This window comes from Hippocampus guttulatus, chromosome 11 (genome assembly GCF_054856545.1).
Source record: "Hippocampus guttulatus isolate MCC_2025c chromosome 11, RoL_Hgut_1.0, whole genome shotgun sequence".
NCBI classification, from domain to species: domain Eukaryota; kingdom Metazoa; phylum Chordata; class Actinopteri; order Syngnathiformes; family Syngnathidae; genus Hippocampus; species Hippocampus guttulatus.
In genome coordinates this window covers 18,398,654-18,425,991 of record NC_141271.1, presented here as the reverse complement: position 1 = coordinate 18,425,991, position 27,338 = coordinate 18,398,654, and the positions used below count along the sequence as shown (strand labels likewise).

Below are 27,338 nucleotides of genomic sequence, written 5' to 3'. Positions count from 1 at the left end.
TCATATACTTGTTTTCTATTTAATTAATAGAAACCACTAGCTGATATAAAATGTTAACAAAATAAAAGTTTAAAAAAAAAAAAGGTTGAAGTTTGACTTCATGATCTTGACAATGCACATGTTAAGACGGTATAAAGGCAAACTTCCAGTCCAGGCCTCCATTAAGAGCGGAGAAGAGGGCTGATCTTAGCATCACCTTGCAGATATTTTTAACGTGTTCCTTTTCTGGGTTTTTTTGTTTGTTTTTTTGTTGTTGTTTTTTTGTGCAGAACTCAAACAAATAAAAGGAAGATCACGTCGAGAGCACGTACATCATTCGCCACGGTCATACGCTAAGCTTGAGAACTGTACAACTGTTTAAAGGACTGCTGACATTGGAAGAGTGATGAGCATTTTTTTTTTTTTTGCAACAAGGCTAACAAACAAAGCCAAGGAAAAAACAAAAAACAAAACTATGTCACTCAATGCGAACCTGTTGTCCAAACTGAGGATCAAAAAATAAAACCACAAGCAACAACTCCCAGGTAATGGCCGAAAACCAGCTCCCACATTGTGACTGCTTCATATTTAACATCCTATTCCCCAACAGCCCCCGGTCAGCCATCTTTGGATGCCAAAATGTGTCCCGCCAAGTATTTTAAAATAAATACGGGGCCGTGCCGCTATAAGGGCACGCGGCCCATCTGAAAGGGCGGGAAGTACTGCAGCGCCTCCGATTGGGCGCCGGGCACGCTCAAATGTCTGTTTTCATTTTGTCCACGGAGCTGTTGATCTTTGTCAGAGTCTTTTTAATGCGCAGCGCCGTCAGGCGGGCCGATGGGTTCTGATACCAGCACTCCTTCATCAGCTTTGCCATGGAGATTAAAGTCTGGGGGCGGGGGGAGAATAGGTCATATATCAAAAGGTCATGCATGTTGCTAATTATTGTCATCGACATGCTAAGAGCTCTGGATGATGTTTCACATGATATGTTAGCGTTCAGTTATTGAACTTTTTGGAAGAAATGACACAGTTTTCGAGAACATTGAGAAATATTTCATACTCACGTTGAACAACGTATCATTCTCTTTTGTTTTTATGCGTTGCCGGAACATTGATGCTAATTTCCCCCCAATTTACGGTAGGGCTCAGTACCCCCCTCACGCAAATAGCGGAGGTCCGCCGCAGCTATCGAACTTCTTTGTGGGATGACTCACCGGGTCTGAGAACCATCTGTTGGGTATGTTGGGCCTCTGCTGGTCCACGCAGACCACCTTTTTCATATCCTCAAAACTGGGATCGCTGGGAACCACGTCGTGGAACGGGGGCTTATAGTCCTCTACGATGCCTTTGGGGGAAGAACACAGGCACTTTGACATACTCAAACCCACAAAAAAAAAGTACGTAAGCTCTGAAATGAAGCAACCCGTGGGGTCACTGTGTCAGTTCATCGTGTTGTCGAAATTCCGATTCTCGCTCGATGGTGAGACAGCCAAAGAGAATTTGCGAGAGCGGGAACACGCACCGTTGCTGACGGTCCGCCTGGCAACCTCCCACAAAACGAGGCCCAGGGCCCAGATGTCCACCCTCTTGTAGGACTCAAAGCAATCCATCTGGATGGAGTCGTCCAGCACCTCGGGGGCCATGTAGCGCTTGGTTCCGACTTTGGGGTTGTTGCCCACGTCCAGCTCGTTGGTGTCTTGGAAATGCATGACGGCCAGACCTAGAGGACGACGGCCGCGTTTCGTCACAAACGCGTAAAAGGCGCTCGAGCTCCATTGAGCGACTTGATGTTTTTGTCAACAGGATGTAGCCCGACACAAGAACACCTTGGCCCGGAGACGAGACGGCCCACATTGCGTCAACCGACGTGGCATTTAATACATTACGAGGCGGACATGTCAGGACCGTCCGTCATGTCACGCACTACCTGGCTGAGCTTCTTTTTTTTTTTTTAATTGAGCGACTGGAACATTGGCGCGTTCGAGAAAGTGCACTTCTGAATGTGTTTACAGCCAAGGCACAGGAAGGAACATAAAGCACCTGTTGTTTGCCTTAAATTAGGAACAAATGAGCCTAAGTAGAGAGACGAGAGGAACAATATTAGATTTATTTCCTTTGCTGCACGCAATAAATAAAATCCTGTTAGCCAGCCTTTGTCTTCTTGGAGATTCAAACCCCCTCAGTCATAGTTTTAACCACATAAATGAAAGCAAATGCACATGGATTGTATTCTTCCATGTGATGCACGGCATGCGACACTGCCCAGTCTTTTTTTTTTTTTTTTCTTCGCTCTCAACATCACCGTCGGCGATGGCCAACTTGGGAGCAAAGCTAAAATGGTCATATGATCCAGTGAGTCTGGATTTTCCCTGATTCCAGACTCGTGATGGGTGCATCGAATAAACAAATGGACTCCGTAGCAAAACTGTGGTCTGACGAGTCCAGATTTGACACTGTTCCCCAGCAGGAACATAAAGATTGGACCCTGAAATCTGTCCTTGTGGTCAAATGTGCCCGGATGTGTCTTTCATATGAATTAATGCTTCACTCGTCTTTCTCTTAGTGGACCGTATTTTCTGCACTATAAGGCGCACTTAAGTCTTCAATTTTCCCAAAAGCCGACAGTGTTTTGTATTTATATGTTTCATGTCCATGTTTGTGACCAGTTCTGATGGCTTTTGTTACAGATGCAGAGGTTGTGAAGGCTCTGTATAAATAAAGCTGTGTTGTATTGTATTCCCTTTAGCGTAGCACCATCTAGTGGATGCGTAGCGCAACCGCAGCCACTATTGTAGTTTCTATTTTATGCGCCGTGGATAAGAAGACAGTTTTAAAACAGGCCGTTCAGTGAAGGTGCGCCTTATAATTGGAAGCGCCTTATAGTGCGGAAAATACGGGACAATAATGTGCAGCCTCGGAAACGCAAGCAAGCAAGGATTTTCTTGTTCTTACCGAGGTCAGCGATGCAACACTGGCCGTTCTTTTTAACCAGGATGTTTTTGCTCTTGAGGTCCCGGTGGGCGATGGCCGGCTTGCCCTGGGTGCCGAAGATCTCCACGTGCAGATGCGCCAGGCCGCTTGCGATGGAGAGCGCCATGCGGAGGCAGCTGCACGCGTCCAAGGTACTCAGCTGAAGGTAGTCGTACAGCGAGCCCATCTCGTGGTAGTGGGTGATGAGCCACAGCTGCGTGCTGGAGTTCCTGGACGTCATGTCTGAGGCGATGAAGCCTGGGGTGAGAACAGAGAAAGCGTCAGAGTCACGCTCGGCGCGAATGAACGCGCAAAACGGCGTACGTCTCGTTGTTGCTGTCAAGCAGATCAGTCGGGGGGGGGGGGGGGAATACTCTCAAAATGACTCATCCTTTGATAAATACGCTATGATACTTAATTGCCACCAGCGTGCTGACACAATAATTGCAGTTATTAAAGTTTAATTATGTCAGTGGGTACATTCGAATGAGAAAATTCCGCTTTCACAAAAGATGCTCAGTTTTAATTGACACCGCCAGGGGCATTCATTTAACCACAAACTTTACGACATCATATTAAGCTAAATAAGGTAAACAAAGGAAATGAATTACTGTTTCCATGAAAAAAAAGATGCTTGATAACATCAATGACATGATTTGGAATCATGGTATTTACAAAATGCAGGAAACTGCTGCTTTTGATTGAGCCTTGAAGGGATATTTCACAAATCGTCTGTGACCTACCCAGGATGTTCTCGTGCCTCAGCAGCACCGTGTTATAGATCTCCGTTTCTCGGAACCAGGACTTCTCGTCTCGGGACGAGAAGATCTTCACGGCCACACTCTCTCCTTGCCACTGGCCTCGCCACACTTCGCCGTAACGGCCCTTACCTGCCACCGGGCAAAAAAAAACAACAACACATTAAGTGATGGTGGGTATCTGGTTGAAGCCAGTTTACAGTGCAGACAGTGTCATTGGAATGTATAATAAAGTTAGAAGATACCGCCCAAAAAAATAGAAAAATACTTTGGTCTGGTAGGTAAATCTGTAGTCAAGCATTTTAGATGCTCTTTGACACCACGCTGCATCTCACAGGTCAGTTTTGGCACTACATGTATTTTTATTATTTTTAAGTCTGAAGCTGTTTTTTTTTCCTCTCCAAATAGCAACTTCTGCGATTTGAAAATTACATTCTCCAACATTGCAAGGTCGATTCGAATTTGATTCATTGTCCAGCCCTAATTTGATGTACTATGGATGTGTTTTATGACCTCCAGAGGAGGTAATAAGCATACCCGTGGTGCGAGCTTAAACTCTGCTGAGCCAATCCGACCACGTCATCTGTATGACATTGATGCGCAACACGGAGGACGCCGGGGAGTCGTATTTCTTCAGCAGTTGATTTCTGCCTGCCTTCGTTGCAACAACAATAGTGGCCTGTTTGGCAATCCAAAGATGGTTTTCACCTCAACACTGGCATCTGTTTTTCTTGTAAGCCATGAGAGTTTGTTGGCGATGCTTATGCATGAGTCACAGCACATGAGAAGCAGGTTTGGAATTGTACGAGATGCACAGATTGGACAGTCTTATGGAGATTTAAGCCTTCGGGGGGGGGGGGGGGGAAGTATGTGGAATTGCTTTGGGCAAAACGTAGATCCAGTATCGATTTGTTTTCAACAGTTGTGAGAATTCTTCTGTACTTTTCCTTGTGCGTGTATGCGCGCGGGCGTGTGTATGTGTGTGTTGTGCACCCCCCCCCCCCAACTGTGCTGACATATAGGCCTCATTAAAATGAATGAGCAGGGCTCCATTTTCTCGCGCAGAGCTACCGTCGATAACAACTTCGAGTGGACACTCACCCACACACTCGTTGAGAGTGATTTGTCGAGCCACCGTCCTCTGAACCAAGAAGGGCAGGCCAGAGCCGCTTCCTGAAGTGCAGGAGTGATCCAGAAGATCCTGGGGAGGAAGAGAAGCCGAAATAGTCATTCGGTACCCAAGAGATTCATCAAGTAGGCAAAAGTCAACTCGAGAGTTTTGTGGTCGATAAGAGAGCGCCCTCTATTGTACAAAGAGCAGAAGTACACAACTATTTTTAATTGAAGTGTTGTGGCTGTTGGACATTCCAGCTAATCTCCGGGCCAAGCGGCAAAACAAGGCGCGACACTGCTAAGCCTTTCATTTTTAACTGGGCAGGGAGAAATAATATGCAGCACCCAGTGCTGGCGCCAGAGGGCAGTGCTGAGTCAGCAACTGAGGGGAAAACCAAACCGGTGAAGCGGGAGAGGGAAGGAAGGAAGGAAGGAAGGAAGGAAGGAAGGAAGGAAGGAAGGAAGGAAGGATGAATACAACCTGGGAGGCCGACGCCTCGAACAAACAGATTTATTACGGATGAACTGTCTGCGAGACAACTGGAATTGCGAGACGGAAGAGCGTAGCTGTGAAATGAAATCGATTATAGGCTCGAAATAAACTTTTTGGACGCTGGATCATGATGGTACCGCAAGACATGGGTGAAATTAAAAGCGGTGTCCGTGTCCAAGTATGTGAATCGCGACATGAGCATGTTTGTCGGGGAGCTGATGAATAATGAGCAGCGATTCATACATTTCTAAGCTATGAAACCTTTTTTTTTTTTGTTTCTCATTACATATCAACTATGCTTCAAAATGCAATGACGTTTTTGGTGACAAACTCGATAGAAAACGGATGGGTGGATGTTTTTATTTATTTTTCATACATTTACCGTCATTCGGAGTGGAATGCATTGTGAAATGACACTTTTCTCCACATTTGTGTTCGTGAGAGACAGACTTTGACACGTTCAGGAGAAATCCAGGTTACGTCATTGCCAAAACAAACCAGAGCACCCCCCACCCCCACCCTGCAGTGGGCGGGGGCATTGACTGGACTGCGCAGAGTGCTCGGCATTTATCAGAGGCAAGGCGTTTATTAGAGAGGTCTTTATTTGGCCGTGAAAGGACGAGACAGTGTTACGAGACCGTAAAAGAACGAGAGCAGTCTGATTTCAAAAGGCATGTGACACAAATTGAAATAAAATCCCGATGGCCTCCGCACGGCACTCTCGGCGCGTGTTTGACAGCCACAGCTAAGTGTTTCTGCTTTCGCGCGGCCGAGCGCATTTTTACGGCACTTAAATGAACATTTGGCGGCTTCTGGGTTTTCCCTGCCAAATTTTGTCGGGAGCCCGAATCGACGGCCGCACTGCATCCGAACGTGACGCGGCAACGATCCCGCAGTGTATTGGATATCGTTGGGATCATCTGGATTTCAAGAGTGGAAATGTCGGAAAGAGTAATCCCCAAAGTATGCTCGCAAAATGGACGCGGAGTCTATTTTGCGACGGCTGCGGTCATGCCGTCCATGCTCGAGCGTGATTGCAGAGCGCGCCCAGCCACAGCCGCTGAATGCGCTGGCCTGTTCGAACGCGCGGCTCCACCTAAACTCTGGATCCCTCTAGTGAAACCCCCCCACCAAACATAAACCGCAGTGTGCAAAAGTTCACAATCTCTGGCTGAGAGAGGACATTCCGAGTGCAGACAGTAAAAATGACCCCGAGAAGCCAAACAAGCATTAGAGGGGCTTTCTTGCGGAGAAACAAAGAGTCTCTCTGAAGCCGGCGCACACCAAACACAAGACTGGAATTGTTTCACAAGACAGCTTAATCTACATTTTAATCGTTTAGAGTGCTGGAATTTTGTAAACACGAGTAATTAAGTACATCAGTCACAGCCGCGACTACGGCTGATTAAATATGTAATTCCAATTGTAGAGAAACACAAGTACATGACAAGCATTTTTCGATCCACCTCAGTCCTGAGGGCGTTCATCTAGAAACAATCACGTTGTGTGTGTGTGTGTGTGTGTGTGTGTTCAAGGCTGGCCATCAAAATACATTTTTGTGGTCCACCAAAGCAAAATCAAGTGTGTCGACTGAATTTTTCGCGCAAAACTGATTTGTTCTTTTTACTTTTTTTTCCAGAAATTTGCAATTCCTTTTCACTTTTTGCAGATATATCTTGGATTTGGTTCCCAACAAATCCCTCCACATTATATGAACAACTGAGTGGAACATCAGTATGTCCTAATTTTTGACGTAAATGTGTCCTGGTTTTCATAAACAAAATAAATTTTAAAAAACATGCATGAGTTGGCAATTAAATGTCCAGATTGGACGCACGCTCATCAGAAGCATTTCGGAAATCGTGTAAAAAGGGCAAAGCACGCTGACATATTGGGGCAACATCAGCCTAACATCCTGTGCCACGTCAGACCTTCAACATAAAAGCACGCCGTATCGGAACAGTTTCACCGCATTTCTTTAGCCAGATGGTCGCCTATTTGGCAGTCGCATGAATAATAAACAAGCCCCAAAAAGTTCAAAAATGACTGCAGCCACGGGGACGCAAATTGTCGTGCAATGATGATTGCACTTGCATGCTTTTATTTTGAAAGGACATCACCCCAACTTGTCTTGGAGTTGGTTTTTGCTGAACAATGTAATTTGTAATTGCTTTCAGTTGTTTGAATAATGTGCAACACCCCTCGCTGTCAGTTGAAGCCTTTTCGCACGGCACGAGAGAAAGTTCCGAGCGTCGGCCATTTGATGAAGACGGCGACAAACACGATAGGATTTTCTTGAACCCAATGTTTGTTGTAAAACGCCACCTATGCAACGCTTGGGGGATTTGTGTGTCTATTCCCACGTGTAGCGATTCTCGCAATATTCTTTGCGACTCACCGCCAGCGTGCTCTCCCCTACGTTGGAGGCAATGAGACCGTCGATGGTCCCGTATTCGGCATCCCGGGAGGTCAGTCTCTCCATCTGGTTGCGGTGGATGCGTCGAAAGACCAAGATGGCGATGCCCGAGAGGACCACCAGGACAAGGATGGGCGCCACGATGACGACAGCCAGCATGGTCACGCTGTAGGCGGAGAGCTCATCGGCTGCAGGGGGGGGACAAGAAGATTACAAGGTAGAAAATCAATTCAAGCAGATGTGTCTTTGGGTTTTAGAAGAAATCTGAAGGTTTTGTGCTCACAGGGGCTGCTACAGTATGTCAAATTGTGCATCAGGCCCCAGTTCAAGCTAGGAAAAAAAAAAATAGCGGTGGAACAGTTAAGGGAGAGATGGGAGCATCATTCGTTGGGCTTTTCTTCAGCTGGAGCTGCGACCAGAGACAACGTGGAAGGAATTACGCAGCCGCATTATGTTGTTTATTTTTAGTTTGCCTCTCGGAAAGATTTAAAGAAAAATTCAACAGAGGTGTGCGGGTTTTAGGGCGCAAAGTTTGGGAACATTTCTGAAAATGATGATTATGCTCGGTCTCATTCTTTAGATATTTAAAAAAAAAAAAAAAAAGGGTATTTGAGCAGGGCTGTGTAGACTTTTTAATTTCCATTGGACAAAGCCACACCTCAAGACCTCCACACACACACACACACACACACACACCTACATTTTTTTCATTTCCCACTCAAGCAAGAAGAACTGACCGCCATTCACTCTTTCCAAACATTCCAAGGTGAAAAGCCACTCGCCTCTGCTTTTATCAAACATAAAGCACTCCTTCTCCCACCTCGCAGAATCAACTCTTTCACCCAAATACACACACACACACACACATACACACACTTAATATGATGATAACTATCTTTTGTGGGGAGGGGGAGAAACCCAGGACCACATAAAACTGCAAGGCATCACCTCCAAATCACGAAACAGAACAAATGAATCGCTGAGAAAAAACAATTTTCAATAATCAAACATGAAAGCGACGAAGGTAGGACTGGCTGCAAAGCTTTTTCCACGGTATCACACTCATCGCGGTCGCATGAAGTGAGGCATCTCGTGAAGCTAATCGAGTGCACCATGGGAGTCGGACGGCAGGACACCGTCGAGCTGAATTTAGCTCTCCGTCTCGCTCACACTCCCTAGGTGCCTTCTAGCCCTCCGGATAATGTCAGGCAACAGACAGGACAGCGGGGGGGGGGTACCATGACTAAGTAATAGTCAAGGCCCCGCCCCACGACTTACGCAGGGTCTGCATGGTTTCCGCTCCCGAGGGATGGCAAGGGCATCACCTCACAGAGGCTGACGTGGCACAACTGTCACACTTAAGTGAGTCACACTAAAGTGAGCCCCCCCCCCCCCCCCCCACCTGCTATGTTGTTGTGCAGTGTTTGTGCCCCTGGTACATTTGTAGATTGTCTAATGTTTTTTTTTTCTTTATTAGGGCTAAATGATTAAGAAAAATAATATAAATGCAATTTTATAATAATTATAAATTCTCTTCCCATGTATGAAAACAAAAAAGCAAGAAACGAACTGGCCATTCGTGAATGTCCCGAAAATTCCCGATGGCCACCGTGCCACTATGTTGCCAAGTCCAGAAGACAAATTACAAAAGTAAAGCAAACAGATCTGTGGCTTTCTCACTTCAACTTTACATTTTTCACAAATGTGTTTTTTTAAACATGAGCACTGCTTTGCTTGTATGTGTTGCTGCTCCATGTGTGTTAAGTTGTTTGAAGGACCGAGAACAGGTGCAAAGGAATACTGAGTGTGTTGTAAAATTCTAAATGCATTTCAACAATCCAGAAAGTGTATAAAGAGATTTTTTTAAAAACGAATATGCTTCTTTACATTACGAATTTTGCGCCACTGCAGGTTGGCCTGGAACGTAGCGCCACCCCCCCCCCCCCCCCCCCCCCACCGCCAAACCCCAGGACAAAAGGGACTTCATTGTATTGACAACGGGAATGCTGCCAATCTTGTGATCGTGCGTACGTGAAAATAAGATGCGCTAAGCAGAGGCCTAATGAGAAACTTAGCACTCCACCTTTAACGGGAAGCTGCACGGTGCTGTTCAGGTTGCACAGGTGCCCGAAGCAGCATTCCACAATCTGGTCTCTGGAAGGTGGAGTCTTGCAGGTCATGGTACTCTGCTCGTAGACATTAAAGCAACCTTTCTGGTACATCAGAGAGCCGCCGCTGACGGTCAGGGAGGAGAAACACTGGCTTCCCATGCAGCGATTCCCCGTGGCGCATGAGCTGCCCTCACACACGCACTCGTGCTTCTCTTTGACAAGGGGCTTCACTTCCTCTGTAAAAGATTCATGGTGGGGGGGGGGGGGGGGGGGGGTAAGCCGCAACACCCGCACCGCACTACCTCATGAGATTCAGTGAAAGGAGCGCCACACAAAATAGAATTGCTGTTTCGTTGCGATTTTCTGGTCCATTTACGTGCCCTTGTTCTTGTCTTTTGGGCACTCAAACAACCGTTTGCCTGAATGGGAGCCGTGCATCGGCACACGGCGCCGAGGCGCTTCGCCGAAAAACTCGACGACAATGCCGAAGACATGACAATGGCATTCTGTAAATGACGTCACAAAAGTCTTTTCGGCGTTAAGCGCATTGCTATGGGGCGAACTTTGGACCTGGCTGGTTGAAATTGTTTTAGCGCTTTTAGTCAAAAGATGGTCGGTCAGGTTTAGTTTTGATATCATTCCACTGTTATGAACAAATGGTAACTGATAAACCACATAAATGACATTCAAACAATATTTGAATGTCAATATTTTGGAAAAAAAAAAGGTTGCAAAGTTATACTTACTAACTCTGAACAATGAAAAAGGATTGAATGAATTGGCCATTGTCTACTGTCTCCGTGATCGTGTTTGGCACAGCTGTGGCAGTGTTATGTTTTGTCCGCGCGGTGTAGGAAGGCACCTTTCCCCGGAGCTTGCACGGTGACGTTCATGTTACACAGATGGCCCTGGCAGCACTTGACAACGTGGGCCGGCGAGGGCGGCGTGGCGCAGGTGGCTCGGCCCACGTCGTCGTCCCTCAGGCAGCCCTTCTGTTGGACGGCCGCGCCGTCGGTCACCTTCAGGGAGGAAAAACAATGTTGGCCGGCGCAGCGCCGACGGGGCTGGCAGGCGGCGGCGCCCTCGCACACGCACTCCTGCTCTCTGAGGACCGGTCTGCCGGCAGACGCTTCCACATCTGATGGGCACAAGCCGAGATAAAGATGAGAGCCATTAGCGCGATATCATCACTCTCCCATTCTCCTAACCGGCATTCAATTAGACATGACAAGGGATCAAAGCTTTTTGCAGGCTCTTTACCCGGGATACTTTTCTATTTAAAAACATGAACACCCGCTTGGGTTGTCTCAGATTACCGGCGTATCACTACAGTGAACACCCGCATATTCGCTAGTCACAAGCTCGTCTAGTTGAGTTCGGAACTGACCCGTTTCTACTTTTTTGTACTTTTTATACAATGCTAAAAGATGATGCCCCGGCTTGGAGGAGAGTTTGTGTCAAGGAAGCAAGTTGAAGTGATACATCGCAAGTGAGTGATTAGCGTCTTTGAATGTCAAGGGGGAGGAGCTCAGTTTCAATGGTAAAAATAATAAATGAGGTACAGGCGGGCCCGGTGGGGCCAGTGGTTAGCGCGTCGACCTCACAGTGCGGAGGAACCGGGTTCGATTCCAGCTCCAGCCTTCCTGTGTGGAGTTTGCATGTTCAATCCGTGCCTAACGTGGGTTTTCTCCGGGTGCTCCGGTTTCCTCCCACACTCCAAAAATATGCACGGCAGACTGATTGAACACTCTAAATTGTCCCTAAGTGGGAGTGTGAGCGCGGACGGTTGTTTGTTTGTGTGTGCCCTGCGATTGATTGGCTGGCAACCGGTTCAGGGTGTGCCCCGCCAACTGCCCGAAGGCGGCTGGGACGGGCTCCGGCACGCCCCGTGACCCTTGTGAGGATAAAGTGGATCAGAAAATGGATGGATGGATGAGGTAACCATAAACTTTATCCAAAAACAAAAAAAACAAAATGCAACATCGTCATAAAATCTGTCACAGTCCTTATTTTGGCTGCCTGCTGTTCCGCCAGTGGCCTGTCAAGCTGTATCCAGTTGCAGTCCGACTCTCGTAACTCCACTTTTGTCTTTATTCAATTCATGTGAAAGTTTCATTATCGTTATCGTATGTTGTAATGTGTTCATGGATTAAAAAAATAAAAAATCAGCAGGCAAACCTTTCACGTGCCGCTGTAGAGACACATTCATGTTGCACAGATCTCCCAAGCAGCACTCCATCACCAGCTCGGGAGTTGGCGGCATACCGCACTTTCCTTCCAGATTACCCACAATGCATCCCTTCTGAAGCTCCCAGGCCCCGTTGAGTAAGGAGAGGGAGGTGAAGCACTGCAGGCCCAAACACCGGTCGCCGCCACTGCACGACGACCCGTCGCACAGGCACTCGGAGCGCCTGGCGTCGCCCTGGGCTGTATGGATGACAGACAATTGACGGCGTTTCATTGGCGTCGACTGAAAAACACTGCTTTTCGCTGCATTGGAAATTGCGCACCACTGCAGTTGTCGAAAATAACTGCGAGACGGAGGATTAGAAAGACCGAGGAGGGTGTGGAGAAGGGGGGGGGGGGCGTGGTTGAATGATCAGTCTGTGCATGCAAGCTGCTCGAGGGGCACTCAGACAGACACCGAGAGGCTGAGACTGTGTGTTTTGACTGAAAACCGCCCATCTATAGTTAGCCGGGGATCTAAATTCGAGTAGATAATGCTTGCTAATCCTTGCGGAAGCACCCCCGGGCCCCTTAAATCGGATGTGAAAAGGTGTAAAGAGGAGAGGAGGCATCCTTACCTTCCAAGCTAGCACAGGGAGGAACCAAAACCATCAAAATCAAAAGGAACATCCGGCCGGTTGTCATTTTAGACCTGCGTTGGGGGGGGGGGGAAACAAACACAAGCTTTAATAACGATGTCCAAAACACCACGACATGGGCGTATGTGAACATTTGGAGGGATTTTCGGAGGCCGCCGCCAAAGGAAGAAACTCAAAACCACCACAGATATCGTCGGGATGTGTCAACTCGACAGCCGTTTTTTTTTGCAGCGAGACACATATTTGTGTTTTTCGGCAAGAGGGTCAAAAGCAAGTTTAAAAAATGTAAAGTGGGACTCGTGCTTTGCTGTTGTCCTGGCAACAAGGAATGAGTGGCAAGCAATGGGGAGACTGGTGCTTGCTTATTGGCTGCCTGGGTCCGTGTATGGGTGTGCGTGTTGATGTGTGTGTGTTGGAGGGACGAGCTGCTTGGCACTGGGTGGGGGGGGGGGCAGACAGACGTGAGAGGAGGAGGAGGAAGCGAGCGCTGTGGGGAGAATTAGCGTGGGTGCCCAAATAGTGTCCTCTTTGGAGGGCTGCAGACTGTCTAATCCTTCAATATTTAATGCGGCTGTTGTTACGTCCACAGACGGCGGGCGCACACTTGGCTTTTTTGTTTTTGGGTTGTTGTTTTTTTTTGCACTGACACCATAGCTTGAAACGTGCCAAGTTCACCGTTAGCTTTTAACAAAGCGCGGACAACCCAACCCACCTGCTCCGAGACATAAATGATTAAGCGCGTCATGTTCACATTAGCTTACCAACAAGCGTTTGTGTGGGCCACTCGCGCAGGCCACATGCTGCTCCTTTAATCAGAGTACAAAAGAGGGATAATCGGTCTGACCAGGGGAGAAGGGTGGTTGCGAGGAGGGGGCGGGGGGGTCGCATCCTCAATGGGAGGTGTAAAGCGAGGTATGGCCAGAGGGGAGCCGGGGGACAGCGGGTCAGAGGAGGGCCAGAGAATCTGGGCCAGTGTTGGCGGGGAAGTGGGACAAAGAGTTGCCTGGTATCGATGCCCCAAAGGGGTGCGGGTGGGGCGATTTGGGGAGTGGGACACCTTCCTGGCAGCGGGTCTCGAGATGCAATGATTTCAAACGTGACCCTGAATATTTCCAGGTTTTGGTGAATTCATTCATTGTTTTAAGTCGCATCGCCATTGACTTGTCTTCTTGTGACACTGCCAGTATAACCTGCATTTTTTTTAAGCGCCTTCTTGTGGTAGCCTGCGAGCTAGAACATCTTTGATTACTTCCGTGTTGCGATTGCCTGATGGTGACACGTGGGGGGGGGTTATTTACATTTCTCGCAGCCATGGCGCATGTGTGCCACTTTGTAATATATTTTGTATACTACGGTGAAATAGACAAAAATAACCAATAGATGGATCGAACCATTGAACAGAATGACACCGAGACCTGCAGTTTAACTCCATTCATTGTCAAACGTGTAGTTCTTTGTTTCCGGGCTGTATATTGCTGCTATGTGAACATCCTGCTTCTTGCCAAGTTCTATTGAAAAAGAACAGGTAGCTAGATTCCCGTTTTACTGCTAGGGGCAATATTTCCGTGAGCCAAGCGGCACGTACGGCGTCACTCATGGTCGCGACATCTGTAGCTCACCTCGCTCACACTAACGGAACAAAGCGCTGCAGGCGGCCCGTAATGGCCTCGATTAGTAAACGTCAATGATTTGCTGCGCTTTTGGTTTACATTCACGGATGCAAAAAAAAAAAAAAAAAAAAAAGTTTAATGAGGCATTGAGAATGAGCTCAATCTTCCTCTCCATCCATAATGGTTTGTTAAACGTTCAACACATGCCAAGGCAAATGACTGCTTGAGCTCACATCATGGTTGTTTTTATTTATGCCACTCATGCTGAATTAGTTCCCAAAATAGATACTACAGACATGGAGCCAAGCTATCTGGTTACTGATATTTTAACCCCCCCCGGGGGATTTGAGGGAAGCAACCTCCCGGTGTAGCCCGTGTGTGAACAGAGAGACGTCTCTCCCGGAGTATTGAGTTCTCCGGTAGGGCCGTGTTCACACGAGTGACACGGAGCCATGGGCGCCCTCTCATATCCTTGTCACGCTTGCCATCTTGTCTCCGATCTACTTGTCTTTTATAGTCATGCGGCAGCACACGGTAAACAGAAACCTCGTACGGGGCGGTAAAGCGTAGACCCGCACGAGGGCGAGGCGCTGACTGCAAATGTCAGTGTTTCCCGCTTTTGAAGATTCAGTCACTCAAAGACAGTCGGATGTTGATTTCAAACAAAACGCGATTTTTAACGAGGCACCAAACAGACGGTAGGAAAGTGATAACGCAACAGAATATGGACCGATCGTCGTGGCCTGAGTTACTGTTCCCTAGTTACAGCTTTGCTCGAGCTCATCTACTGGTTGTGTCACGTCAGTGCAAAGACTGAAAGACGTGATAATATCAAACACTTCATATGGTCAAAAATGGCCAAGATTGAAGGAACCGACTGATCTGAAACAGCAGAGAAGACCACCTTACACTCAACGATTGAGATGACGGGAGCGCGCCGTGACCCAATTAAAAGACAATATAAAAAACACAGGTGTCAAAGTCAAGGCCTGGGGGCCAGATCCGGCCCGACACATCATTTTGTGGGGCCCGCGAAAGCAAATCATCTGTCCATGATTCTTCTTTTAAATCTGTAGCGAAATCTCAAATTGTCACACGTAATAAATAACGGTGAGATTTTGCAATGATTTTGTTACCCCGTTTACACTCACTTGAGCAATAATTGAACAAATATTTGACTGATTTCAAAACGAGTGAGCCATGTCTTTTTTTGTGTGTGTGTGTGAGTACAAGTGATAACATTCATTCGTTTTCCGATCCGCTTATCCTCATAAGGGACGCTGAGGTTTCTGGAGCCTATCTCGGCTGTCTTCGGGCAGTAGGCCGGGGACACCCTGAACCTGTTGCCAGCCAATCGCAGGGCACACAGAGACAAACAACCATCCGCGCTCGGGACAATTTTGAGTGTTCAATCAGCCTGCCATGCATGTTTTGGGAATGTGGGAGGAAACCGGAGTACCCGGAGAAAACCCACCCCGGAGAACAAGCAAACTCTACACAGGGAGGCAGGAGCTGAAATTGAACCCGGTACCTCTGCACTGTGAGGTCGACACGCAAACCACTGGCCCCACCGGGTCGCCCAAGTAATAACATGATGTGATGATGATACATTTATTCGGTTTCACTGTCTTAATGGCCCTCCGAGGGAAGACGTAACTCCAAAGTGGCCGGTGACAACAATGAGTTTGACACCGATGCTCTAAAACTTCCTTTCCACTCGCAGTTTTTAGTCCAAGTCATCGTTCGCACTTTATAATGCCGAGTTGACGCCTAAGTGGTTTGATTGAAATATTTAAACACGTTGCTCCAATAAAGGGAAAGCACTCCAAAGGGGGAGACATTCTGTCAGCTGTGACGAATTAATCAACTCAATTGCTTTTCACGTTGAGAAGAAAATGTCAAAAGCTCAAAACGCATTCATCTTTCAGGGTGACAACGAAATAGAATGCTCGGTTATGCATTCGGGTCGAGAAGATGGAGCAAATGATAACGTGCGCCATGTCTGACGAGCAATGGTGTTGCAGTGAGGTTGAGGAGGGAGTGAAGAAGGGAAGTGGAGGGGCGGGGGTGGTGTTGGTGGTGGATTGGACGCCCTAAAGGAGCTGCTGAGTCATCATGCCGGCAAAGAAAAAAAAAAGAAAAAGAAAGGGGAGACGGGAGGCGCAATCTGCGTCTGAGCTGGCAGCCTGGCACAGTTACCATGGCACAAAAAGCCCAACCGGCGAGGAAACTGCGGCAAACTGCAGTCAGGTGATTCCAGAGGCAGCCAGACAACTGGACCGACGGTCGACTGAAGGCATCATCCAAACGCCAGAGTTCAAAACGAGACCCTATCGACAGACGACCACAACGTAAACGAACGCCCGAGTCTGCAACGACAGCGAGACGATTACAAATCATCAGTGTTATCCGTAGACATCGGGCCCACCTATTTAACTCGTTCACTCCCAAAGACGTTTTTAAACGTCTTTTCAGACTCGGTCCAGAATTGGCTGGTACTGAATGAGTTAAGAGCGCCCTTCCAGGCGCTGCCATCTAGGTCACCTCTCGTCTCGAGTGGAAGTGGATACTGTTGTGGCGCTTGGCTTTTTTTTTTTGGCTCAGAGCCACGGTACGACATCAATGAGAACTCCTGTGAGGTCACTGCTTCGCAACAGAGTTGCTCGGTCACAATGCGGCAAACGGGCCGGGAGATGTTGACTGCCAGGCTGTCAAGACTGGCGTGTTGAGACGCCCCCCTTTGTCAAACCGCTGTGGGACTCACCAGACGGATGGGACGTCTGAGGCGGACCGGATTAGAATTCAGCGCCTCTTGGAACATCATTTCGAGTGCGACAGAACAATCTGTTCCATCGCGCTCGTCAAGCTGCTCTTTGTCCGCATGTTTAAATAATGTTCCCATCAGTCGATTGAAATGATTTATTCCAGCGTCCATCCGCTGTTGCCATTATGAAACTTTGATTGAGTGAACGAGCAAGACTTCTTTGAAAAACCGCTGGGCTGAAGGTAACCCAGACTTGAGTGAAGTAGCGAACACAGCGCCGGGTCCCAAAAAGGGACCGAGCCGATGCTGGGCGCTTCATGCCCGCAGCACGTTGGCTTGAAGATACGACCCAAGAATTTGATTTCACAAGGAATAAAAGCTACACATAAGAATGAGCAAAACCTACCAAGATGCGGGTTACCGGGTTCTCTTTGGTGAAAGATTTTCAAAGAAGAAGCAGAAATTGGGAATCTGCAAATGGCCTAAAGCACCAACAACATTTTCCAAAAATATGACATGAAATTGACTTCAACTTCTGTCCAAAATGGCGGCCAGCTTCAGCTTTTCAGCCCGCCCAAATACATCATCTTAAATCCACTGCGTGGAAGAGTGGGAGGAAAGGGCATGCGGGAGAAAGTTGTGGGTAAGTTTCAACATTTGCGCGACGGTGGATACTCTTTGTATGCGGGAACCTTTTGAAAAATGAAGAAAAAGAATGGCTTGTTCAAGAAATACCGAAGGACAAAGGATTGTAAAACAGTCAAACGTTCTGCCTGGAATTCATATCTTTGTGGTTGTAAATATTTAAAGGGACGCCAAAAATTAGTTATTGTATTTTTTTAATGGGCCAATTAATCGGTTATCTGATTTTTTTTTCTGCCAAATATCGGAATCGGCCTTTAAAAAATTGGCCTCTTGAGCCTTCATTTGAAGGTTTAATTTCATTTCGCAGCACAGATTTGTGAATTCCTTTCCTTCCGGATAAGTATGAGTGATCCCGTCTTGCTCCCTGATGACGTTGACCCGCCACTGGGAATGTTTGCGTGTGTCAGAGGCACGGTTAAAGAAGTTAAAGGAAAGCTCATTAACCTTTGGAAAGTCGCCTGCCTGGACGAGGGCCTCCTCAAGCAGGGATGAAGAAGGAGCTACTTCTGCGGGGCGCCCCCCCAGCAAAGGCTGTCGGAATAAGTCAGGCCGAGCCGAGGCCTTCCAGTATCTTAGCATCCGCCTCGTTTTTGCAACGTGCGGAATGTCTCATCGTATGAGTTTTCCATCCTGCGACTGTCCAGTTTACGTCGGCGAGGGGCAACTCAAAAACACGTCGGTAGAAGCCTCGACGCAAGAGAGGTTCTCACGCAAGCGGAATACGGGCTCCGTGACGCGTCAAGTGGCTTGAGACGGAACGAAAAGGTTATACGGCGCGGTGATTAAAGACGCCGTTAACGAGTGGTCTCCGGCTCTGGTCGCCATGGCAGTTCGACTTTTCACACAGCCATCAAAACATTTTCAAGCGCCAATTCAAACACGGTCTTTAACGGCCCCTTCGCAGTCTTTGCCAGCGCAGGAATGCACAAACACTCCAAAAGAGCATCTCACGGAGCTCCTTGGCCCGCAGCGCCGCTCTTCTCAAAAGCAAACCTTGCTTTGATTCGTCTCCCGGCGAAAGCTTTTGGCAAAGCGTCTCCTTGTCAGAGAGGCAAACAGAAAGGGAAAAAAGACCAGAGAACCGCGAGAGCCGAGGGGAATAATTAGTCTTGATGGTGCGGGAAGGGGGACTTCTGCGGCCGTCTTTCCTGTGTGACCCGCTCGGCAACCCCTTGACCGCCGTGCTGGTAATGCCGCGCTCGGCAAACCAAGTGTGCGACAAAACAATCAAAGCGTCAACAGCGCAACACTGAGCATCGCGTCCCGGGGCCAAGCGTCCGCTTTGATGGCCCCCAGAATTCCCAAGACTTTCAAAGCTGAAAGCCCACTCGGTCATTTTGCTCCTAAGGTACTGCAGCTTGTCACGACATCGAAAGGCTTTATAGCTTTTATTGATTTCGGAGCCCTGACCCTTGACTTTCACATGCCGGTAAGCGCACCGAATAGACTGCAGTCCAACAGTTTAGCCAAAGCGGGTAGCTTGGGGGGAGTTCAAGTCAATTGGCGAAACGGCCAGCAAGAGATGACTTCAGGTTCGGTTTAATAACGTGAATATTTAACACACAAGTCAAACTGTGCTCAAGCTGCGGGATCTTTGGAATTGTAAACTGAAATGCAAATAAACAGCCCAGAGAAATAAAACAGGGAATAAAACGAATCAGAGAAGAAAACCTTTGGATTTTTCCATGACTGGACTGAATTTTATACAATCAAATTGCTTTTTTAAAATTATATACCCGTATATATTATATATCATAGGTGTCAAACTCAAGGCCCAGGGGCCAGATCCAGACCGCCACGTCATGTTATGTGGCCCGCAAAAGCATATCATGTGTGTGAACTTCCATGATCCTTGCTCAAATCTGGACCGGAATGTGAAATTGTCGTGTGTAATAAATAACGTTGAAATTTTGCAAGACTAATAATTATTTTTTTCCCCTGTTTACACTCACTTTGTCAATAATTCAACAAACAACATACAGCTGACTGATTTCAAAACTTGTAATCCATCAATTTGATTTGTTGTGTACAAGTAATAATACAATGTGATGATTAAACATTTATTCGGTTTCATAATGGCCCTCTGCAGGAAGACGTAACTCCTGGCCCGCGACAAAAATGAGTTTGACACCCCTGATATATATCCTGATAACGACATCCCAATTCCTTAAAATTACATGATTTTTTAAAATATTTTTTGGTATCGGACTGTGCCGTATATTGCACGGCTCTATTTCAAATCCTAAAAATTCCCAGAATTTTGCAAGCTGACTTCAGGTACAGACCGGACTGGCGTTCAGCCAATCGCAGGCCACTCGTAGCAATGCATAACTGATCCGATACGTAAACTGGTCTAATAAATCCGGTGGAAGTGCTTTAATTCCCTGGCCTGTGAATGTAATCGGGGATGGCGCAACGGCACAAAAGACGTACTGTACACGTGCCCCTGAAAAGCCGAGCGATAGGACAAGCGCGGCGAAGCGAGAGAACGACTCGCACAACGTGTATTGCGGAGCGCAAACGAGTGGAGCCAAAAGCACTGCAGATCCGTGTTTGGAGTGCTTCTGAGCAGACAGTCTCCTCTTCTCCTTCCCCCTTCCCCCTCGCCTCCGCCGCTCTGCATCCACATTTAAAAAAACACAGAAAAAGAAGCGATCAATACGCCCGTGCGGAGCCACCAGCAGAGAAGAGGGACAGATAGTCAAACAAGACTAGACCGGGGAGGAAGACTCTCTTTATCTGCCCCCCCCCCCCTAGCTACCCACCCACCACCGCCACTTCCTTTCAACTTTCATTGTCAAGACTGCGGCACTACGAGTTCCAGACAGCTCATCATGATGCAATGTGTTAGGGGCAAAATTATACAGGGGGAGAAAAAAACGGGGGGGGGGGGTGGATGTAAAAAACAACACAGCAGACAGAAGGCTTCTTTTGTCATAAAAAGCTGACCACTGAGGCCATTTCAACCTACATGCTGCGTTCCTAAGCTCTTCAATTTATGCCAGCCATCATGAATGCAAAGGAAACTTTCTGCAAAGTCAGCATATCGGGGGAGAAACAAACACACGCAGAATGTAAATACGTGCGCAGTCACACATAGCGGCCAGCCAGCCAGACGCACGCCAGGCTTGAAATGAAACGGCCGTTTTATTCGAGCCTTCCGTCTTATCCTACACACAGCAGAGCGGCCCAACCCCACCCCCATTCTTCAACTTCCTCCACTGACACGGAGGAGTGATGAGCTCCAGACTCTTGCTCAGACTTGAAGTCTATCTTGGTCTCATAACTGCGGTTCTCTTCTTAATGACAGACTCTGTAACCTGATATCCACGTGCCCCCCACACTCACACACATATGCACACACAGTCATGGGGTGATGGAAGCTCATCTTAGCATTTTGACAAGTGCGCACAACAATTAAAAAAAAAAAGTGGGCCACACAAAGGGGCAAAGACAAGAGCACGTATACGCACTCGCAGACAGACACACTTCCAGACACAAACGGGGAGGGGGGCACACACAATGGCGCCCACACACAAGCTAAATGGGGTGAAAGAAACAGAAATGGCTCACACAAACATCACGACAGGCACACCCGCGTACCTGTCGACACACACGAATGGGGTGAAAGACTAGAGATCACCCACGAAAAACAAATGCCCACCATAAAGATGGAACCCACAAACGGATAAAGACAAGAACACACACACACACACACACCCCTCCCCCATAAAGTGATTATGATTCAGGCTGATTGGACGCTCTAAATTGTCCCTAGGTGTGAGTGTGGGCGTGAATGGTTGTTTGTCTCTGTGTGCCCTGCGATTGGCTGGCAACTGATTCAGGGTGTCCCCGCCTACTGCCCGAAGACGGCTGGGATAGGCTCCAGCACCCCCCGCGACCCTAGTGAGGATCAAGCGGTTCGGAAAATGGATGGATGGATGGATTCAGTTACTGGTTTCTTCCGTACCGTCTCTCAAAAAAATAACGTAAACGGCTAATCAATTGTTTCCCAAACAAAAAGCAAACGGTGGCAAGTTATCACGGAGGGCAACAGAAATCAGAGACTTCTTTGACTAGTGTACAACTCAACAACAGCGCAAAACGATTCATTGATGGCCAAAATGGCTTTCGGTTCATTTGGTGATCGATTAAATGTCAATTCAGTGTTGCACCCCCATCGCCCACAATGAAGGTGGGCCACACAAATGTGGAAAACAAGAACATGCGGACACACACACAATGATGGGGCAAACGAATGGGGATCACGCACATAGAGAAAAACGGCCACACAAACACAGAAAGAGCGCGCGCGCACACACACACACAGACACACACACACACACACACAGAGAACCCCCACCACCACTCTCTGGGTTTTGGATCCAGCCACTTCCCCTCACTAGCATATTGTTGCCAGCCGGCGCCGCAGACTACTTGTGACACCTAAACGACTCGGCGCACAAAATAATTGCTCTCACAGGTATGAAGCCAAACTCCGCCCTACCACAAACATGCTACGCGCACGACACATGCAGCCAAAAGCACGAGTATATTGACGGGGCAAGGGTCAAGTTTCTCATTTGCAATATAATGCACATTGTGGACACACGAAATGCAGCGCCGGTTGCAGTAATCTCGCAGACTATTTTCCAGGCGTCTCCAAATCCGGTCATTGAGGGCCGCTTTCCCGTACGTTTGCCATCTCCCCCTTGCTGCAACACACCGCATTCAAAGGAATCGACATCGCAATCAGGCTCCTGCAGAGCTTGCCGATGAGCTGATCATTTGAATCCGGTGCGTTGCGGCAGGGAGAGATGGCAAACAGGCAGGAATGCGGCCCTTGAGGACCGGAGTTTGAGACCCCAAGATTACGACTCTTTTGGTTCAAGACAACCAAGAAGGAAACTAAAACCAAACGAAGCCGTCTTCTGTTGTTTGGGGACCTGTCAGACTAGTCGGTATCACCCGGCCAGTCCCGTCTGTCAGACGTCCTGCTATCAGACTAGCATCGGCTCACGCTCAGCGATGCGAGCCGCCGAGCACACCGAGCCGAGTCAACAACCCGCAGACTAGGAAGTTGTCGTCTGCAGATCGTCCACAAACCAAAATAGTCACAGGCTGTTCTGCATGGGCGGGTCGACGGGCGCCATGATGGTGGTGGCGCGCAGGGTTTTGTTTTGTCCCCCCCCCCTCCCTCCAAAAACAAAATGCTGATTTAATTGCGAACAATGGCGATATTTTGAGGGAGCCCGCAGGGGGGGGTGAGATGAAGGTCAGCGAGCCGAGCCGCGATTCGTACATCTGGGTTTTTGTTCTTCCATTTACCTTTGACGCGGCGCATGACTGCTTGACTGTTCAAGATCCAATCCCGCTGTGTATCTCGGCTCAATATTTTGAAAAACAGACAACAGGGGCATTATGATCCCTTTGAAAGTCGACGCTGTACATGTCTTGCTCGGGGCGAGCATAACTCCACTTGTATACAGAATCATGAGAAGCGGCAGAACCACCACGCATTGAACTCATCCACCCGAATGAGACCCGAACAAACGACGACGACCGAATCGAACAAGGATCTCCTGGATTTGCATTCTTTGCCTTGGCAGCGAGACAAATTTAGGAAAGACTGAGCACAAGGGAGAACTGACTGCTGCAGCAAAGCGGAGAGCGTAACGTATCAAACCGCATTGTCCAGCGCTCTCAGATGGCAAACGGGGTCAAGTGTGGAGGTCGCAGAACACGCCAATCATCAGGCCGCATTTGAGCATTTGCCACTTCCCGATCAATCTTGTTTTTCCTCTATCTACCGCAGTCCCTCACCATTCAAAACCGAGCGGCTGAGGCAGACAGTCGCCCCGGGGAACCTGTGTTTCTGTTTGAGGTCTCGTTCTGCCCGAATTGAACGCCAGAGCATGAAAATGGCTTTTCCGACACCAGGCGGGAGCGCACGGATGAAGCAAGCAAGGCGAGACCGTTTCAAGATTTAAAAACAAATGAAAACGTTCGTGAAAATGACCTTTCGGTAGAACGGGCACCCCGAACGGCTGGCGGGTGGCCAGCTTCAAATAAGATGCGAACAGAACTATTTAAAAGCAACTGGAGACGTCTGAGGTACGACTGGGCTGACTCCAATTGTAAATGACGATCCTTAAGTTTGGTCGAGCCACGGACTCTAAGATGGTTAACGTGGGAAAAAAAAAAATCGGTAAGCGACCTGAAGCTCGTGCTGCTGCCAGACACAAATAGACAAGCAAGTTTGCGTCTGAGTATTTGTATCATGCGTCTCATCCGGTCAGTTACCACAAAAAAATTAATTAAAAAATGTACGAGAATTACTTGCCACCACTTGTGGAATTACTGAAAAAGACCGTGAACCTAAGCTTGTTCCCTTCTTTGTATTGTCCGTCAGTCTGGATGCCAGACCGGATCTGGTTTGGTATGCGGTCTGTAACATGTTAACATTTGAAAGATTAGCTTCGGATGACTACATTTAAAAAAAATATCAGCTAAACCAATGAGCGACCACCTATGTCATGTCAGCTCGGCAAACTTCAGACTCCAACTCGCCGGGTACTAGAAACGGCTTGAAGAAAACGATGAACAGCCACTATTGGCGTGCCAATTGGAGAACATACCCAAAGCTCAAGCCGAACTGATTACTGATTATATTTTGTCCCTCAAGTATAACTTCACCTGGCGATATGGCGGTTGAGCGTCTCATTCGCATTGTTTGGCAAAGGCTTAAACCTCTACATCGGATGTGTAATCAAGTACAAACACACTCAAGTGATCCCCCAGACACACTTGATTAATGTGTTTGTCTGACGTGGGGGGAAGGGGGCGAGGGGTACTGTGCCAAGGGTGGGGGGAGGGGCAAAACGCAATGATGCTAGGAGTCGATTGTAGCGCTTGGGTGTGAGACCTTCGCAGGTCCTTTAATCAGCACAATTGTCCGGGAATGGTTTAAGCGAGAATCGGCACCTCCCTAATGAAGTTATCATCAGCGGGTCTACATGCCGATTGAGGATTCCCCAAACTTTAACCGCCGATGGATTCAAATCCGCTTCCTTGCCACTCGAATGTGAGGATGAATAGTTGTCCGTTGCGTAGATGTGCCCTGTTCATTGCCTGGCTATCAGTCCAGGGTGCAGTCACGCAAAGTTAGCTGTGATGGGCTCCAGCAATTCCCAACCCTGAACAGGATAGGCAGTAAAGAAAATGTAGGACGTGACTTAACATAGGGCGCTAACTAACAATTGTTTTAAAAATGAATTAATCTGCTGATTAGTTTTGTTCCCCTTAATCAGAGAAAGAAATGTAAAACTTTCTATCCCTTTATTCCAAAACAGGACATTATTTCAAGTTGACAGTGCAAATAATTAAAAAAAAATGCGCAAACATAGATTTATTATGATTGGGTTAACTGGTTTGGCGGGGAAACTGTCAGAAAATAGGCAGTCTGCCTTCAAGGAGGACTAAAGAGATCGGAGAATTTTTATTGTTGAGAGGCTTAAATTCAAAGGATTCACAATTCACGATTAGAATAGTTGCTGATTCAATCGGTAATCAATTAGCTGTCAATTATTTGTTGCACCTCCAATTGAATTCGTAGGGCGGGGTCCATTTTGGAAATGCTCTTACAAAACGTGTCGCCTTCAAGAATAAGGATTTACTACTAGCACGTAATTTTGTTCAAAAAGTAGCCATTTGGGGAAATTTTCTTCATGAATTGTGATCATTTTAGTTCGGATTGCTGACGGACAGCATCAATTGACAACGTCCATATCCACTCCGCCGCTACATGTGTGTTGCGTATTCAGTTGTACCTGTTTGCCATGGTTTTCTTTTTCCAAATTCCATACCGTGCTACCCTTACAGGAGCTTAGTCTGGGGCTGTTGCACCCCTCCCCCCTTCCTCATGTTTTTCTTTTCTTTTCATCTGAGAAAACGGGACAATGTAAAAGGCGACCCGGCGGGCTCACGTTCTGTACCCCCCCCCCCCCCCCCACACCTCATTGTGTTTCTATGTCTCTTCAACAGATTGTGTCGATTTCCATTTCACTGAACCTTGTGGTACAACGACAATAAAACTATTCTTATTCAACTAAACAAATGATCTTTCAAAACGTGTTGGGTATAAATTGGGGAACTGAAGTTCAAGTCCTTGCTCCAAAACTCCAGTTTCGGGTCCAAATTTGAAATTTCCTTGCATCGTCGATGGATCCTGCTTTGACATATTCCCAGCTGGGGAACCCCTGTTGAAAATGCATCGATTCTGGTCTGTGCTGCAAAAATCCATCATGGCAATTCACTATCCGTTCATACTAGGTGCCGAGTGTACTGTAAAGCCCTTCATCCCATCCTCCTCCAGCCCAGAAGGACAGTGCGATTGTGATGTTAAAAAAAGTGCTCAGCGTGGGATGATGACACACGATCACGCAAAAACGACCCTCCCAGAGAGAACTGTTTGCATGACAATGCAGTCGCGAGTAACAACTTGTTGCCAACTTTAAAAAGCTGCATTTTGGGAATTACAACCCTGGAAACGAAGCAGACTTGCTTCGTTCTATTTTAAATTGTTTGGCCTGAGGCGATCATCCAAAAATGCCGAGTCGCGTTTGTGTGTACGTGACGACAAGCTTCGCGTTTTTTGCAGGCTTTCTGGAAGGCAACATTATCATTCGAAACTCCTTTTTCAAAACTTCCTAGCCAACATATTAATTAACATGGGAAAATGGTGCAAACTACGCCATTAAGACACTCACCTCGTTGGAGTTTCGTCTCAAAGTGCTTCAAAAGGGGGTCGTCAAATGGAAGGAGGTGTCCATCTCCGGGAGCCGTTCAGCGACTACAGCCAGTCTGTTCGCCCAAGTCCAAGACGCTGCGGCGGCTACGCGGCGCCAACATTTCCCCCCTCCCACAACCACCGCAACCACGTCCTCTCGCTCGCTCCGGCTTCGTCAAATTCACTTTTCACCTCGCCTCTCCGACGCGGAAGAGACGAACTATGAACATTTTTTTCTTTAAAACGCAGCTCGCCTCTTGTGTAGCAGCCGTGGGGACTTCTTAAGTCAGAACGAAGGCGGTGGCGACCGTCAGGGGGGGAGGGAGGAGGAAGAGGAGACGGGGGACACGCTAGTAAGCAGGATTGACTCAAGCAGGAAGTTTGCTAAAGACTCAGTTGCCCACAATGCGTAGCGACATGTTGCGGGAGGCTTCCGGTAAATACTTCCAAAATAAAACAAACCCTATTTCCGCGAGACGTTTCGAAATAAAACCACGTCTGAAATTAGACACCAAACTTTCCCTCCATTCATTATCTGAACCACTTATCCTCACGTGGGTCACGGGCGTGCTGGAGCCTATCCCTGCTGTCTTCGGGCAACAGGCGGGGTACACCCTGGACTGGTTGCCAGCCAATCACAGTGCTTGTCCTGGCAATTCAGCTTCCCCCTAAATTCCCAAACTTTGCATATTAGGTTGCATAATCTGATTGCCATTTTTCCCCCAAAAGGATGTGAAAGTGAGTTGTTGTTTGTGTTGTTATTGGCTGCATATAAAAGCACTATAGAAGATGGACGGATGGATCAAATTTAGGGTAGCTGTATAACATCAGTTTTTTCATGGATGACAAAATGTGCTTGTGGT

General features: G+C 47.7%; 1 protein-coding gene across 1 annotated transcript; it reads right to left on the bottom strand.

Annotated features, from left to right (window-relative positions):
* Nucleotides 1-26,834, bottom strand: LOC147198471 (activin receptor type-1-like). The gene is made up of 12 exons (XM_086124331.1): nt 26,456-26,834; nt 12,648-12,721; nt 12,022-12,270; nt 10,706-10,981; nt 9,816-10,079; nt 7,715-7,920; nt 4,812-4,911; nt 3,696-3,842; nt 2,935-3,210; nt 1,505-1,702; nt 1,197-1,327; nt 1-868 (listed from the first exon to the last, which is right to left on the bottom strand). The coding sequence occupies exons 2-12, from the start codon at nt 12,712-12,714 to the stop codon at nt 734-736; spliced, it is 2,049 nt and encodes a 682-aa protein (XP_085980457.1). The 5' UTR covers nt 12,715-12,721; nt 26,456-26,834; the 3' UTR covers nt 1-733.
* Nucleotides 26,835-27,338: the final 504 nt, after the last annotated feature.